The sequence below is a fragment of the Solenopsis invicta genome, chromosome 4 (genome assembly GCF_016802725.1).
Source record: "Solenopsis invicta isolate M01_SB chromosome 4, UNIL_Sinv_3.0, whole genome shotgun sequence".
Lineage (NCBI taxonomy): Eukaryota > Metazoa > Arthropoda > Insecta > Hymenoptera > Formicidae > Solenopsis > Solenopsis invicta.
The window spans coordinates 20,356,234-20,370,846 of NC_052667.1; the positions used below are offsets into that span (position 1 = coordinate 20,356,234).

The following is a 14,613-nucleotide window of genomic DNA, read 5'->3' on the forward strand; positions in this document are numbered from 1 at the left end:
ACGTACATACACTAACACTGACTCGCTGTCTCGAAAATGGCGGCTATGCAACGACCTTCCTTCCCCTCCAACGCCAATCCACGGACCTTGGTATCAACAGCTCGAAATAACGAGCGTTCGCTATTATTAGTGTATTCTTCTAATTCTGAAAGTCTGATTAGATGATCTAGAAGAATATCTCAACATGTTGAGTCTGCTGAAATCAGGTATTGGCTGGTATTTACCAATCAAAACAAGGAAATTTTAACTCCTTTTATTTTGATTGGCCAAAGCTCAATCTTTAATCTTCAATCTTCAATTTTCAATGCGTAGTCTGATACGGGCTTAAGTATCACCTTAAGATGCTATCAACCAATCAGAGAGCCATATTAGCATTTTAAGACGTTACTTAAGACGATCTTGAAATAAGAATCGATTATGGCCGGTTTTCATAGTCGATTCTTATATTTAAGATCATCTTAAGTATTACCTAAGATGCCATCAACCAATCAGAGAGCTGTATTAGCATCTTAAGACGTTACTTAAGACGATCTTGAAATAAGAATCGACTGTAAATACCGGCCATTGACGGGAAGTTTTTTGACTACGTTGCGATGACCAATAGTAGCATCGACATACAAAATGGACTGCTGATGACCGTGGTGGGGGTAGAAAGACACATAAAGTGAGAGGCAGACAATACGAAGAACGTTCGTTCTCTGTCTACTAAGTTTGATTGGTTGTTGTGGCCCCAGCAACCAATCAAACTTAGTAGCAGAGAACGAACGTTCTTTGTATTGTCTGCCTCTCACTCTGTGTCTTTCTACCCCCACCACGGTCATCAGCAGTCCAGTCTGTATGTGATGAATAGTAGCGAACGCTGATTGTTACGTTTTCCGAACGCAGCTTGTATTCGCCCAGTATTTGCTTGTGAACTCGCCCAATCTTTAAATATACATATTCTTTCTTCTTAGATGGCGCTGACATATTTCTCGCAATAAATGTTTCTGTACCATCGATTTTACGTATAACAATGACGTTAAATAATTAGTTTCTACCTAAACATTATATAAATTCAACTTGGGAGCATAAATTTGGCCCTTAAAGGCCTCATTCGAGAAAATCAAGGTACGTTTTACTATTGCTCAATATGTGTAACTGACATTTTGAATATATCCTTGACGTGAACGTCATATGTTTCTTATCACTAAATTGATTTCTACAAATTAAAATTCTGTTGAAACAATTACATGTAAACAGTCAGATTGTTAATCTCTGTCATCGTAACTCACACAATTCATGAAGAATACAGTTCATGGGTTTTCTCGAATCCAATTTATTAATCTCATTTTCCAAATTGTTTATTCAGAAAAAGAGAAATGGCTACTATTCCTTTGATGTTGGTGGAGGAGGACGTTGAACGAGGTGGTAAAGAACAACCCGAGCATGAGATACAAGATGATTTCGCATACAGAAACAATGTGCACAATGCAGATATTAAGATACGAATGGGTAATTGTATAATGTTATGAGAACTCAAGATTATGTTTACATATGTTTACTCTGAAAGCTATTTTCTATTTAACACAAGTCGATACAAGCATCTTTTATCTTTGTTATTCGTAGAATACTAAAGAAAGATAGAATGATGTTTGTGTCAATTTGTGTCATTAAATGGAAAACATTCAAAGTGTTAAGTATTTGATTATTCATATATTACAAAGTATTTATATGTAAAAACCCTTGTGAAGTATTTATGATATTACGATATGCAATCTTACTTTTTGGTATACATATTTTTCAGCATATCCGCATATGATTGGTTGTTTCATTTTTCAGCTTTAGGCTACATTAGCAAATTTCATGCTATTGTTTAATTTTGCATAATTCAAATTGTATATAGCCAAAAGAAAATATTAAAAAAGCACTCAAGTGCACGCATATTTGTGTGATAATACATTCAAGTTTAAAAAGAATAAACAAGAATATGTAATTAAATGCTATATATCTTGAAAAATGTTCAAAAAAAAATCCTTGCAACAAATGTCAGTGTATGTATTGGCATATTAGTGTTATTGCATAACAGTGCTACTAAACAAATGATTTCATAAGTTATTAGAACTTGGTATTAATTTATACTTAACAATGGAGATATTACGAATAATCATAGTACTTACAAGGGCTATAACACCATCTTCTCATCCATATGGTGTTATTTAACATTCTAATTATGCATCAACATTGAATTTGTCTAGGCTTCTTGCGGAAAGTTTATGGTTTACTGAGTATTCAGATCCTAATGACAGTCGCGCTGGCTTCAATATTTGTGGTCAGCTCAAGCGTGAAATTATATGTGCAGGATAAGTAAGTAGCTTTCTTGTACATTTAATTTGCATTATTAGTTAATGGAAATGTCATAAATTTGATTATTTGTTATCTAGTGCATGGACCATGGGATTGGCGTTTTTCTTGACAATGGGAATTTTAATTGCTTTGATGATAAAGAGGAGAGATCATCCTGTTAATCTTATCCTCCTAGGTGCATTTGTAAGTATAAAAATCAGATACAATTAAAATTATGAAATTAAGGTCATAAAAACTTTTTGAATAATTTTAATTGTTTTTAGTGTATTTTTTAAATATGCTTGTCTGGAAATTGTAGGATTCACACAAAAAATATTTTTAAGCACACAAAAATTTTGCTTTGACTAGTAAGATCTTTTTTCATTTATTCATTTCTATTGTTCATATATTTGGTCGATTTTTGTTTAATATTTATTTTAATTTTAATTATAATTTAATAACCATAAATTCTAATTTAAATAAACTATAGCTTTCGTGAATATACCACTTTCCTAAGTTTCCTATATATTTAATGGCTTTAGATACTGATTTTATCAACCAATTAAAATTTTTTAAAGGTCAGGATCAGATTCAGCAGCTCAAAAATGAGAAAATAACTATTTTTACTTACTATTCTAAAAGCTAAAATTGTCTCGTTTTATTTATCCTTTGGACAGCAGATTTATTCAGCAGGCAAAAAAATATTAAAAATTGCTGAAATTGTTTAAATTTTTCATTGTAGATTTATGTTATTATTAACTCTATATGTGGTACCTGCAAGAATTTGTTTTGAAAATTCCAGACTGTAGTACAGGCGTACACTGTTGGAGTTGTGGTGTCTATGTACGACACTACAGTGGTCCTGGAAGCACTATTTATAACATTGACGATTTTGCTTGGCTTGACAGCTTATACTTTCCAAACCAAGCGAGACTTCTCATTTCTAGGATTCGGGTAAGTGTTTCTTATGTTTTAAAGTTTAAAACAAAAAGTGATTATACCTCAAATAATATTTCCTTCTTCACTTTTATCACTATTAATGTTGTAAAAAGACAAATGTAAAATATAGCATAGCTAAATGAGTAGTAAACATAAACTTTCTACAAGAACTTATCAAGTTTAAAAATTAATTTTTTTTTCTTTTAATTGGGTTCTTAAAATGTTAGTGAAAGCCTACAACTTTGTATCTTTTAATAAAAATCTATAACTTTTATACCTACTGTACAGAAAAAAATACTAATCAGTGAATGATTTAAAGATGAGTTCTTTTTTCATGAACTTTTTCAACTAGTTGGATTTTTGCAGAAAATCCTTTAATTGTTGTGTGAAGTTCTACAATAGTATTACATTTTTATTTTGCAGATTGTTCATTGGACTCTGGTGCCTTTTGCTCGGAGGATTGATGCAGATCTTTATTCAGAGTACCACGTTAGAACTTGTCATAAGCATCGGAGGCGCGTTGCTGTTTTGTCTGTTTATAGTTTTCGACACACAACTTATAATGCACACACTCTCGCCTGAAGAGTACATTTTGGCGACGATCAATATTTATCTGGATATAATCAATTTATTCTTACATATATTACGAGCGCTCGCTATTTCGAGGCAGTAAAGACAGTATTATTCATTACTGCGTTCGTCAAAATGTCAGAAACGCGAAAAAAAACGTTATTTTATAAATCTTATTAACATATGAATATCGGTCATTTGAAAAACAAGTCGATAAAAAAAAAAGATTTTGTCAAAATTGAGATCTTTGAAAGAAATTTTGTATCTACTTTTCTTGATTTTTAATCCTTTGAAAGTTTATTCTGTAACTTAACTAGACTGTGTGTTTACTCAACTTTTGTAAAAAAGTTGTTGAATTTTTCATGTTTCTACTCAAAGTTCCAAGTAAGATTAGAGGAATTTTTAATACAGCTTTGAATAAATATATTTTATTGTACCTTTTATACCTATTTCCACTAATGCAGATTTAATGCTTTCAGTTTAACTTGCTCTTTATCTTTTTTTAGTTTTAAAAATTTGAAAAAGATAAAGTTAAATTAAATAGAGATCACAAAGTTAATCTATTGGTGGAAATAGGCATTAATGTTTCTTAAGAAATCGCAAAGCTTTTTGAATGTTGAATATTAAATTCAAGGTAGTATTAAAACGAATATGAAATGTGGCATATAATGATTTGTCTGCAATAATTCAGATCTAGCTTAACGAAAAAAAATGAGAAACGCCTATTTAAGACTCTTGACTCGTTGGCCGAGAACTCCACGTTGACGATAACGACATTCCGTCGCGGACAAAATTAGAATTAATAGACGTGAAACGTGACGGATTGACGAGATGTCGTTCATGTCATTTTATTATTGTTTCATCGTGAAAATATGACTTGTCTCGTATTTACTAAATTCGTAAAAATGGACTGTGAGTAAAGTTTCTTTGAATTTTATACATAAAAGCACATTTTTTACTATTTTCAATAGCTATTTGTGTGTTTTTCTGTTTCAATAGCTTCACTTTATATACTTTTTACGACTGACTGTTACGGGGGAAAAGGATAGTCTTGACTCATTTTTAGTGTTTTAAAGCTACCTGATTAGTCTGTTTTATCCAAATTAGCTTTATTTACAAATCGGACAAAATTACGTATTATTTCATGCAAGTTCTCGCTTCTGATGTCACGACTTCAATATGGCCGCGATGAGTACTCAGGAGCCTTAAAACTATATATTATTTTTTAATGTCACTATTTTTTTTTTAATAACACGCGAACCATAAAAGAATGTGAATGAACATGTATACGTCATATTTATTGCAAATTAATTTTGCATTTATCAAGAAAAAATGACAAAAAAAATAATTTTATCAAAAAAGGTAGATTTAAATTTAAAAATTAAAATTCCAAAAATTTCCAAGTTTCAATAAAATCATATGAAAATCCATGATTTTCATAAACAAAAAATAAACTCCCTGAAAATTTGAGATTTTTCTGGTAGTAAACGATTTGTTAATGACGAGTTTGGTATCGTTACGGTTACATTGCGGTAGCTCAGTTTTTTTCACCATATATATATATATATATATATATATATATATATAAAATCTGCGCAATGACAGTATAATGATACTAGTCATTAAAAGTTACAGAATGGGTTTATCGATATTTCAATTTTGACAAAAATTGACTTATTGTTTTAAATGACATACAGGGTGTTCATTAATGGTAGTCCCCACATTTTACCATAGGAGCACGTATTTGTTATTTCTAATATGTTAGAAATACATATCCGTCGGTAAATCATGCTCCTGTGGTAAAAAGTGTATACAACCTTTAATAAACACCCTGTATATATATACATATATGTATACACAGGATGAACCTTGATGGTTGTTCCAACGTTTCATTATAAAAGATAACTTACCGACTGCAATTTTAACATTTAGTCATAAATCTTATTGTTGCAATCAATAAGTCATCTCTTATGTTAAAATGTTGACACAAGAATTAAAACTTACCCTTTATACATGTGTATATATACACATATGTGCGAATTCCAGGCTATATAATAAGCTTATATTTTTTATCTAAGTGTTTTTAGCTCTTAAAGTATAATTTTTAAGGTGCTGTTTCTAGTATTGAACATAAAGAGTTATCTGTAAATGAAGAGATAAATTTAACAGTTTTGTTTTTAATATTTTATTGTGACAAACGCAGAAATATATCAAAATTACGATGTTTCCATGGCGGCCGTTACATCTTCTGTGTATTTGCCTTTGTCTTTGCCTAATGCAGCCAATCTTCCCTTGCTTCGCCTATCAATAATCTTTTTACGGTCTTTATCCATTTTTAATTTAACAATAACCGTCTGAAATGAAAATAAGATGAATTAAACTTGGAAGAAAAAACTTTCAAAGTCATAGGAGATATCATGTAATGATCAGAGCCAACTTTCTGCATCAATTAGACCAAACAAGACTCTTCAACAAATATGCAAGAAAACCCTGCACAAAGTTTCAAAGTCTAGCTATTTATCTAATTCTATGTGAATGGATTGGATTAGTTCATCATGAATATAAAAGCAAGATTTCAAAATAAATTTCTTTTAAAGGTTTTCCAGCTTAAAAAAAGAGGAGGAAAGTCGCATGAGTTTTCATATAAATATATATTTTTAATGAAGCTTTTGCCATCTTCAAAATAATGAACAAAATTTAGGTAATAAAAATGATTGTTTAAAAGTATTTTTTAAATAATATTGATGGGTAATGACATCGAAAAAATTGTTTATAATAACGATTTAAATGTGATAAAAACGCCACATTTTTACTAACATATTTGAAGAGAATTGCATAATTCATGAATATTTCATTTATTTTTATAAAAATATGATAAAACTTTGTTTTTATTAAATTTCAATGTATTCTTTAAATTCTATTTGTTTCTAAATTTATCAAAATTCTTGTATTACATGTAAGGCTTCTGGCTCCTCGTACGGCCATATTGAAATCGTGACGTAATAAGAAATAACACGTAAAAGTTTCAGTCGTGGCATTTGTAAATAGAGCTTTAATAAAACAGAATAATGAAATCGCTTTAAAACACTTGTAAAAATGGGCCTTGATTATCCTTTTTTGGCCTAACAATCAGTAAGTAGTCATAAAGAGCACGTAAAGTGAAGCGTATTTAAACAGAAAAACATACGGACAGTTGTTTACAGTGAAAAATGTGCTTTTATGTATAAAATTCAAAGAAACCTATTTGTAGCCATTTTTTATTAATTTAGAAATATGAGATAAGTAATTTTCATAATGAAACATAACAACGAAAAGATAGGCAAAACAAAATTTCATTAACTTTTCACGTTTCAAGTCTATTAGGTCTAATTTTTTCATGATAGTACGTCACTATCGTCAACGCCGAGTTCTCAGCTGTAACGGGATTCTGTAACTCTTTAGCGACAATTCGGTATCGTTAAAGCATCGTTGCGCAGATATTATACATGGTAGAAAAGCTGCGCAACGAAACGTAATGATATCCCTAGCTGTCATTAAGAGTTACAAAATCCCGCTACTAAAGAATCAGAAGCCTTAAATTGAATAAAAATTTTATAAAATTTAATATTTTCAAATGTTATTAAAAAAAATTATACAGTTGTAATTTAAAGAAAATTATACATAAGAAATTTAAAAAATTTAGGAATATGTATACGTTAATCATAAAGTCTCAAAATTTGATCTTGTATTATATAAAAAAACTGGAAAACCTTCTTAATCGTAATACATTGTGTTATTCTCACCTTAGAAGGGTCAATGCCGACATAGACGTTGGCGCTGTTTGCCTTCTCACGTTGAATTCGCTCAATATATATTACGAACTTTTTCCTGTATACTTGAACGACTTTTCCTACTTGTTGACCCTTATAATGACCACGTACTACCTTTAAGAAATACATTGCAGATATAGATTAAATATATGTAAATAATTTGATTTAATTTCTATTGCCTTCTATTTTTTCAAACAAGTATTAGAAAAAAATGATTTTACATAAGAATCAAGAGTAAATAAAAAATTAAAAGTAACGTTTAAACCAATGATAAAGAGAATAATGCTTTTAATTTTATATAGATATTGAAATGTAATAAGTAATTATAGAACAATCAAAAAAATTTTTTAATTTTTAGTACTTTAAAATGTGATATGTAAATGCTGTCCAGAATTATAAGTCCTAGACAGCACTGGTTTAATTTTTACTTAACAAAAGAAAGTTCTTAACTCGAAAACTCAAAAAATTATGAAAAATATTACATAAAAGATATCTTTATATGTAATAAAGTATTATTTGTGCTTTTTTGCTACTGATTTCGTTCTAAAGAGGTAAAATCAGTCTCTAAAAATTCTCATTTTTCATTTTTGTTTCTTTCATAAAATAATTAGATTTTAACAATTTTTCTAAATAATCAATTTTTCAAAACAAAAACAAAATTAACTAATTTTCATGGGTTGATTGTATCCCTTCAGAATAAACTCGGACAGCAAGAAAAAATAGTTCATTACATGTTAAAATATCGTCTACGCATTGTCAAAATTTCATAACTTTAAATTTGTTAGTTGAGAACAATAATGCTTATTAAAATTCTTTCAAAATATACAATCTCCAAAACACAATGGATAAAATAAACTGATTTTGGCCCTCAAAATGACAAATAGATCTTTTCTTTTCTAATTTTTGAGCTGTTGAATCCGATTTTGACCTTTAAAAAATTTTAATTTGTTGAAAAAGTATGAAAATCTAGAAAAGTCTTTAAAAGATGGAATGTTGTATTCAAATTAAGTTATCATAAAGCCATGATTTTCTTTAATTTTCTATTGTTGTTTGAGGTGTTGCAGTCGTGTTGATTTTATATTGCTTACTGTAGTCATGCATTATAAAGACATATTTGTTGCAATAAATTATATTAAAAATGTACAATCCACTTGTTTTGTTATTAGATATTAATAATTTTTATATTTTTTTATCTCGAGTAAAATATAAATTAACAGAAATAAAAACAGTGTTTTACTAGCAGGACAATACAAATTAATAGAAAATATAAATTAATCAAAAATTTATTTTTTAAAAATACAAGCTAATTGTAAAACTCAACAATAATAATTAACAAATTAAATTTAATAACTTCATGTGCTGATTTTTATATTTTTCTGATAAATCAAAATTTGTTAAAGTTCAGAATCAGATGTAGCAATTAGAAAACAACAAAAAGAAAAATACCATTTTTATTTGCCATTCCAAGAGCCACATTTATCCACACAGTTCTTTCAAAATTTATTTTATTTTTGAGTTTGGGATTTTCTTTTATCAGAATTCCTTCAATATATAAATCTTCGTAATTTTATCATAAAAATGAAGCCGTTATATACTATCAATATGTTTGTAATATTGCTATATAAATTACTCATATTAATCACTTGTGATAAATATTACAATATTTGACAATATTTATATAATACATTAAAACAAATAATATTAGTATTAATATTTTAAGATATCTTGGCATAAAAATTGAGTACACCAATTTTAAATGTACAAAATGAAAAACCCATAAGTGTGGAGCTTTACAATCAACCCACCTGTACTTCGTCATCCTTGCGGATCGGCATCGACCGCACATTGTACTTTTGTCGCAACTCTTTGGATAACGGTGCGGACATCAGTCGTCGTCTAATGTGAGAAGGCGCTGTAAAGTGCCGCTTTCTATTCTTCCTGCGCGAGGAAGACACCAGACGATTGTACTTCATCCTCTTAAATTCTACAAAGAAAATTGATCTTGAATGGAAATGTAATCGCGATATCACAATCATAAATCTTCCATAATACCGCGCAGTATTGATCTTAATGTAAAAGGCTCAAATGTAAATCGTCCTACGACATGATGTCAGGTTATCCCACAATATAATGTCATAATCGATGCGATTCTTCACACACGCAAAAAATAAGATCGGCATGTGTAAATAGTGACTTTACAGATACCCGTTTGTTTAAAATATAGCTTTGTTTATTTCCATTTTAGCTTGATTCCGCATGATTAATATATCCAACCTACTCACCGACAACAGTTCAATGCGATGGCTTCAACCGGAAGAATAATACTGGGTGAAATGGGTGGTAAAATGCGCATGTGCCACACGCGGCGATGAGCGACGCAATAACCAATCACTTGTCGCCGCACGTATGTCACTTCCGGAAAAATGGCAACGGTGATTGGCCGCGCTCAGCAAACTCAACAGTTGTTATTGGTGTATTCTTCTAGTTTTTCAGGTGTGATGGATGATCTAGAAGAATGCACCAATACAGCAAGCACTCACTCAACTGTTAAGTCCATTAAACGTGGCCAATCACCGTTGTCCGTTTTTTCAGACTTCCAGTTAATTTAAAGTTGATTTATAATAGCCGTTATCGTAAGAAATTGGCTAATCTTAATCGATTAATCTTTTATAAATCGACTATAATTAGCCAATTTCTTACGGTTACAGCTATTATAAACCAACCTTTAATAAACTGATTTTTCTATTAGAATTGACTAATCGCGCAAGTTTGTCATTCAATAGAATTAATCAGAAATAACCAATCATAATTGATACATATGCCTTGTGCCCACAGGACGCGGAATCGCTTACTACGTCCTATGAGCAGAACCTATTAGGGCCAGTTCACAACGTCCTATTAACTGACCTGTCAAATGTCAATCGTGATTGGTTATTTCTGGTCAATTCTACTTAACGACAAATGTGATTGGTCAATTCAAATAAATTGAGTCTCGCGCTAAGTTTAAATAAAACGTGAACTATAGATTTTTGGTATTCGTAGTGAATTTCGAAACGCAACTTATAAATAATCGATTAGGCTAATAAAAGAGCGTGGCATTCAGTTATAGACATTTCAATTTGCATAACAAAAATTTTGTGTGCTTAAACTAAATTTTTGTCAAATTAAAATTAAATAAGATCCACGAAACAAATATCAAGCTCTTTGGGGACTCAAAATTTTGAAGTTAATTGTGTAAATGTACAAATTTTGAAAAAAATATAAACATGCGAAAAAATTGACTAAGTTTCGCAATAATTCTTATCTAAAATATTATCAATGACGTTCAATAAAAGCTCACGCTTTCAAAATTCATGTATTTTCAACAAATACTTACAAGTAAATTAACATAATGAATAATTTACATTCATATTCGTGTCACTCTCACATAACATCGATGGTTTTGTAATATTGATAAAGTCATTATTTAATGATAGACGGTGACGTCGAAATAATATACGATATGTAACTGTTCTACAAAATTAATCTTGTCATGACATAAAAGAGATATGCACGGTACTTTTATTGAAGAAGGAAAGAAATATGCTTCTCAATGAGAATCATTGTAACATAATATTCATACTAGATTACAGTTCCTTAACATTTAAACAATTTATCAGAATTCTATGTACACAAAACTCTCCGAATAATTATAAATGTGTGTGTGTGTGTGTGTGTGTGTAAGTGTATGTGTGTATATATATACATACACACAGGATGTCTCGTCTGGGCCGCATTTTCTTTCGGCCATACATCTTCGTACAAGATTTCATTGACCTATTAATTTTTCTTTTTTCTTAAAGTCAAATAGATTTGAAAACAAACACACGCAAAAACTCTAATAAGAGAATTCGGTGAATCTCAGACATTCCATATACATATATTAAAGTAAAGGGACTAATCAACTTCGCAGTGAGATTAATTTACAATAAAAGAGGTGTTTTCTTTTTACAAGTACCCTTTATCTACAGTTTGCATTAGCCACGCATGCTCGTTTTAAGTATGCATTCGTATCATAAGAGAGATTCTCTAGGACGTCATCAGGCCACACAGCCACGCAAACGTACAATGTATATATATTTGGTGTTATCCTTTGATTTTTAGTACAATGTAAAACTAGATTACTTTGTTTCTCATAATATAATCACGTATATAATTATCATGTCCTATCCGTAAGTAGCAACGTATTCCTTATCAGTGCAAAGTGTTTTACACGGAAAGCGGCTTTCTTTTTTTTTTTAGCTTTATCATGTAAACGGTGTGTATCACTTGCAAAGAATATATTTAAATATGCGTCTACGCTACGTATAGAAATTAAGCAACCGAAGATTAAAATAGATAACATATCACGCAATCGCGTTAAATATGGGAATATAATAAGCGTTATCGCGCATTGTACAATTTTAAGTAATTTGTGATTTCAAGCATATATATCAGCATGTTTTCTATATCGGAGAAAAAAATCGAAAACGATCCAAGGAACAAAGTAATCCGAGTTTACCGGGTATTCTCTAAAATATTCATCTAAAGTAGAATACTCGCGTTGCTGCTATAAATCTTTCTGTTATAAATAACGTAACTACAACCGAATATGGTGACTACAGCTTAACATTATTATATGAACTTTTTACCATGTACATTCAAAGCGATTCTATGTATATAATACCTCAAGATCGTGATCGTTTAAAATAAATCTGAAGATTTGCATCATTTTGTCGCTACAGCCATTGTATAATTACACATAATAAACATTACAAATTTCCTATACACCCCTCCTACAAGAAGAGTTCGATCGTGAATTGATATGATATATTTTTTTAAAATATAGAAAATATACATTCCGTGCTTGTGTGAATTGTATACGTCACCGTAAATTTGATTAATGTGGCAATTATGCATAACTGATAATTATAATTACTACATGATTTGACAAACTTAGTGAATTAAATACGATAAATTGAATAAAAATCATAAAAACTTATTAAATTTATCAAAATCATTGTTAATTGCAGACTATTATACGTAATTACCAATAATTTTGGTAAATTTAACATATTTTTATGATTTTTATTTAATTTGTTAAATTTATTAAATTTAATAAATTTATCAAAATCATTGGTAATAATGTATAATTACCACTAATTAAGCATAGTTACCAAATTAATCGAATTTACAGTAACATACACAGGGCATCCATAAAGACCATAACAACGTTTAAGGATAGGCAGATCATTTTGAGACAAAAATCCTCATACTAAAATGGTAAGACTGCAATAATATTTGAATAAGAAATGTTTAAAGTTGACAAATTAAACTGTCCAAAATGCATGCGTTCAGTTTTGTCAACTTTAAACTCTTCTTATTTAAAACTATTGTAATTTCAGTATTTCTTTTAGTATATCAGAATTTTCATTTTAAAATAATCTCGGATGTCTACCTTTAAGTGTTGTTACGGAACACCCTAGATAATCATAATATCATTACATATTCTCTCTATAAACATACACAACAGTTATCCACCCTCAAAGTTATTACCAATTGCACCGTCACGTTAACGGAGTTAACTTTTTTATGCTATATATGTATATGTATATATTGCGCACCAAAGGTTCGTTTTATTTTTATTTTTCATAATTAGCATTGTAATAAGATTCAAAAATTAGACATGGGCGGAATAATTTCAGTTTATCAATACGTCATTGATTATCGCAATATATAAATTATATAACAATCTGTACATTTTAGACAATATTTTTAATCGTGAACTAGTTACCGCAATAATAATTCGCGAAATATTCTCTCTCAAATTCAAAAGCTCTTACTTTGTCGTCAAAGATCAATGCTCTTGATTTCAATAATTTATAATTGAATGGTACTTTACACTCAAAAAAGAAGTGTTTAATTTTAAAGATGTTAAAATGTTTTATTTCTATCTCTCCGGTTTTTAAATACTTAAAAATAATTTAATTTTAAAGAGTTTATAGATTTAAAATACTAAAAGTTTAAAGCTGTTGAAAATTTCAGATTTAAACATTTTAGTGTTCTTCTTCGTATTGTTGGGTTTCAAATTGTTGGGGTTCAAAGCAGAGGGTGCGATACGATTACTCCTCACTAAATTAAAGCTTTCAAAAATATGAAAGTAGATTCAAAGATCTAATAATACAAAATTTAATGATTGCATCATCAATCCTGCAGAAATAATTTTTTGTGACAGACAAACACGTACATGGTCCCAAATAAACTCTTTTAAACATTTTAGTATTTAAAAAATTTAAATACCGTTTAAGATTAAAACATTTTTAAGTATTTAAAAAATGGAGATAGAAAAAAACATTTTAATATCTTAAAATTAAATTAAATTATTTTCTTTTTGAGCGTATTTGAGGGTGCCATGCGACACTGATCTCAACGTTATTATTATTCGAGAATCACAAAAGCGAAACGTGTAAAAATTTCGAAAGACGTTATCGCCGTTTTTCTCGGTGGCTCAATTATTCATACATACATACATACAAACAAACAACAGTCGCGCACGTAGAAAATTATTTAATATTCAGTTCCGAAACAAATTATCGCGATATGTACACTAAATAGTAGCGACGATTAATATCGCGAAGACGACGCACCAAAGACTGTCCCACGCGTTTCATCAGTTAAAGACGTTCGGGCACAAAATTACGCGAATTATACATAAGCAAATTATACATAAAGTTTCTTTCGTATCCTCGAACGTCCTTATCCTTCGCTTACAGAAGATAACGAGCTACGTGTAGACTCAGTCGTATGGTGTGTCAGGTCAGGAAGATCAGCCGGCAGGCACAATGGTATCGCGCTAGGTCCATAAATCGCTTCCTGCTCCTCCAATTGTAACGCAAACTGTTCCTCAAGTTTCTGCAATGAGAGAGAGACATTAGAAAAACCTTTTTTTTTTTAA

General features: G+C 29.9%; 3 protein-coding genes across 4 annotated transcripts in view; 1 reads left to right on the forward strand and 2 right to left on the reverse strand.

Annotated features, from left to right (window-relative positions):
- Nucleotides 1–929: 929 nt before the first annotated feature.
- LOC105195518 (protein lifeguard 4) lies at nt 930–6,059 on the forward strand. Its single transcript, XM_011160949.3, has 6 exons — nt 930–1,107; nt 1,349–1,491; nt 2,235–2,343; nt 2,421–2,526; nt 3,125–3,276; nt 3,685–6,059. Exons 2-6 carry the CDS (start codon nt 1,359–1,361, stop codon nt 3,932–3,934), a joined length of 750 nt encoding a protein of 249 aa, XP_011159251.1. The 5' UTR covers nt 930–1,107; nt 1,349–1,358; the 3' UTR covers nt 3,935–6,059.
- Nucleotides 4,920–10,033, reverse strand: LOC105202542 (60S ribosomal protein L26). 2 transcript variants are annotated; one of them, XM_039447874.1, is made up of 5 exons: nt 9,923–10,033; nt 9,446–9,624; nt 7,614–7,754; nt 6,052–6,185; nt 4,920–5,973 (listed from the first exon to the last, which is right to left on the reverse strand). In XM_039447874.1, exons 2-5 carry the CDS (start codon nt 9,611–9,613, stop codon nt 5,970–5,972), a joined length of 447 nt encoding a protein of 148 aa, XP_039303808.1. In that variant the 5' UTR covers nt 9,614–9,624; nt 9,923–10,033; the 3' UTR covers nt 4,920–5,969. The 2 variants fall into 2 exon arrangements, with proteins under 2 accessions (XP_039303808.1, XP_011169415.1); XM_011171113.3 differs by lacking the exon at nt 4,920–5,973 and having other exon boundaries at nt 5,993–6,185.
- Nucleotides 10,034–10,976: 943 nt separating this feature from the next.
- LOC105202553 (serine/threonine-protein kinase 10) overlaps nt 10,977–14,613 on the reverse strand; it is a 33,617-nt gene continuing 29,980 nt past the window's right edge. The window contains exon 14 of the mRNA XM_039447748.1: nt 10,977–14,570. Coding sequence (XP_039303682.1) covers nt 14,415–14,570 — 156 coding nt within the window. The 3' untranslated portion in view covers nt 10,977–14,414. The remainder of the gene's footprint in view (nt 14,571–14,613) is intronic.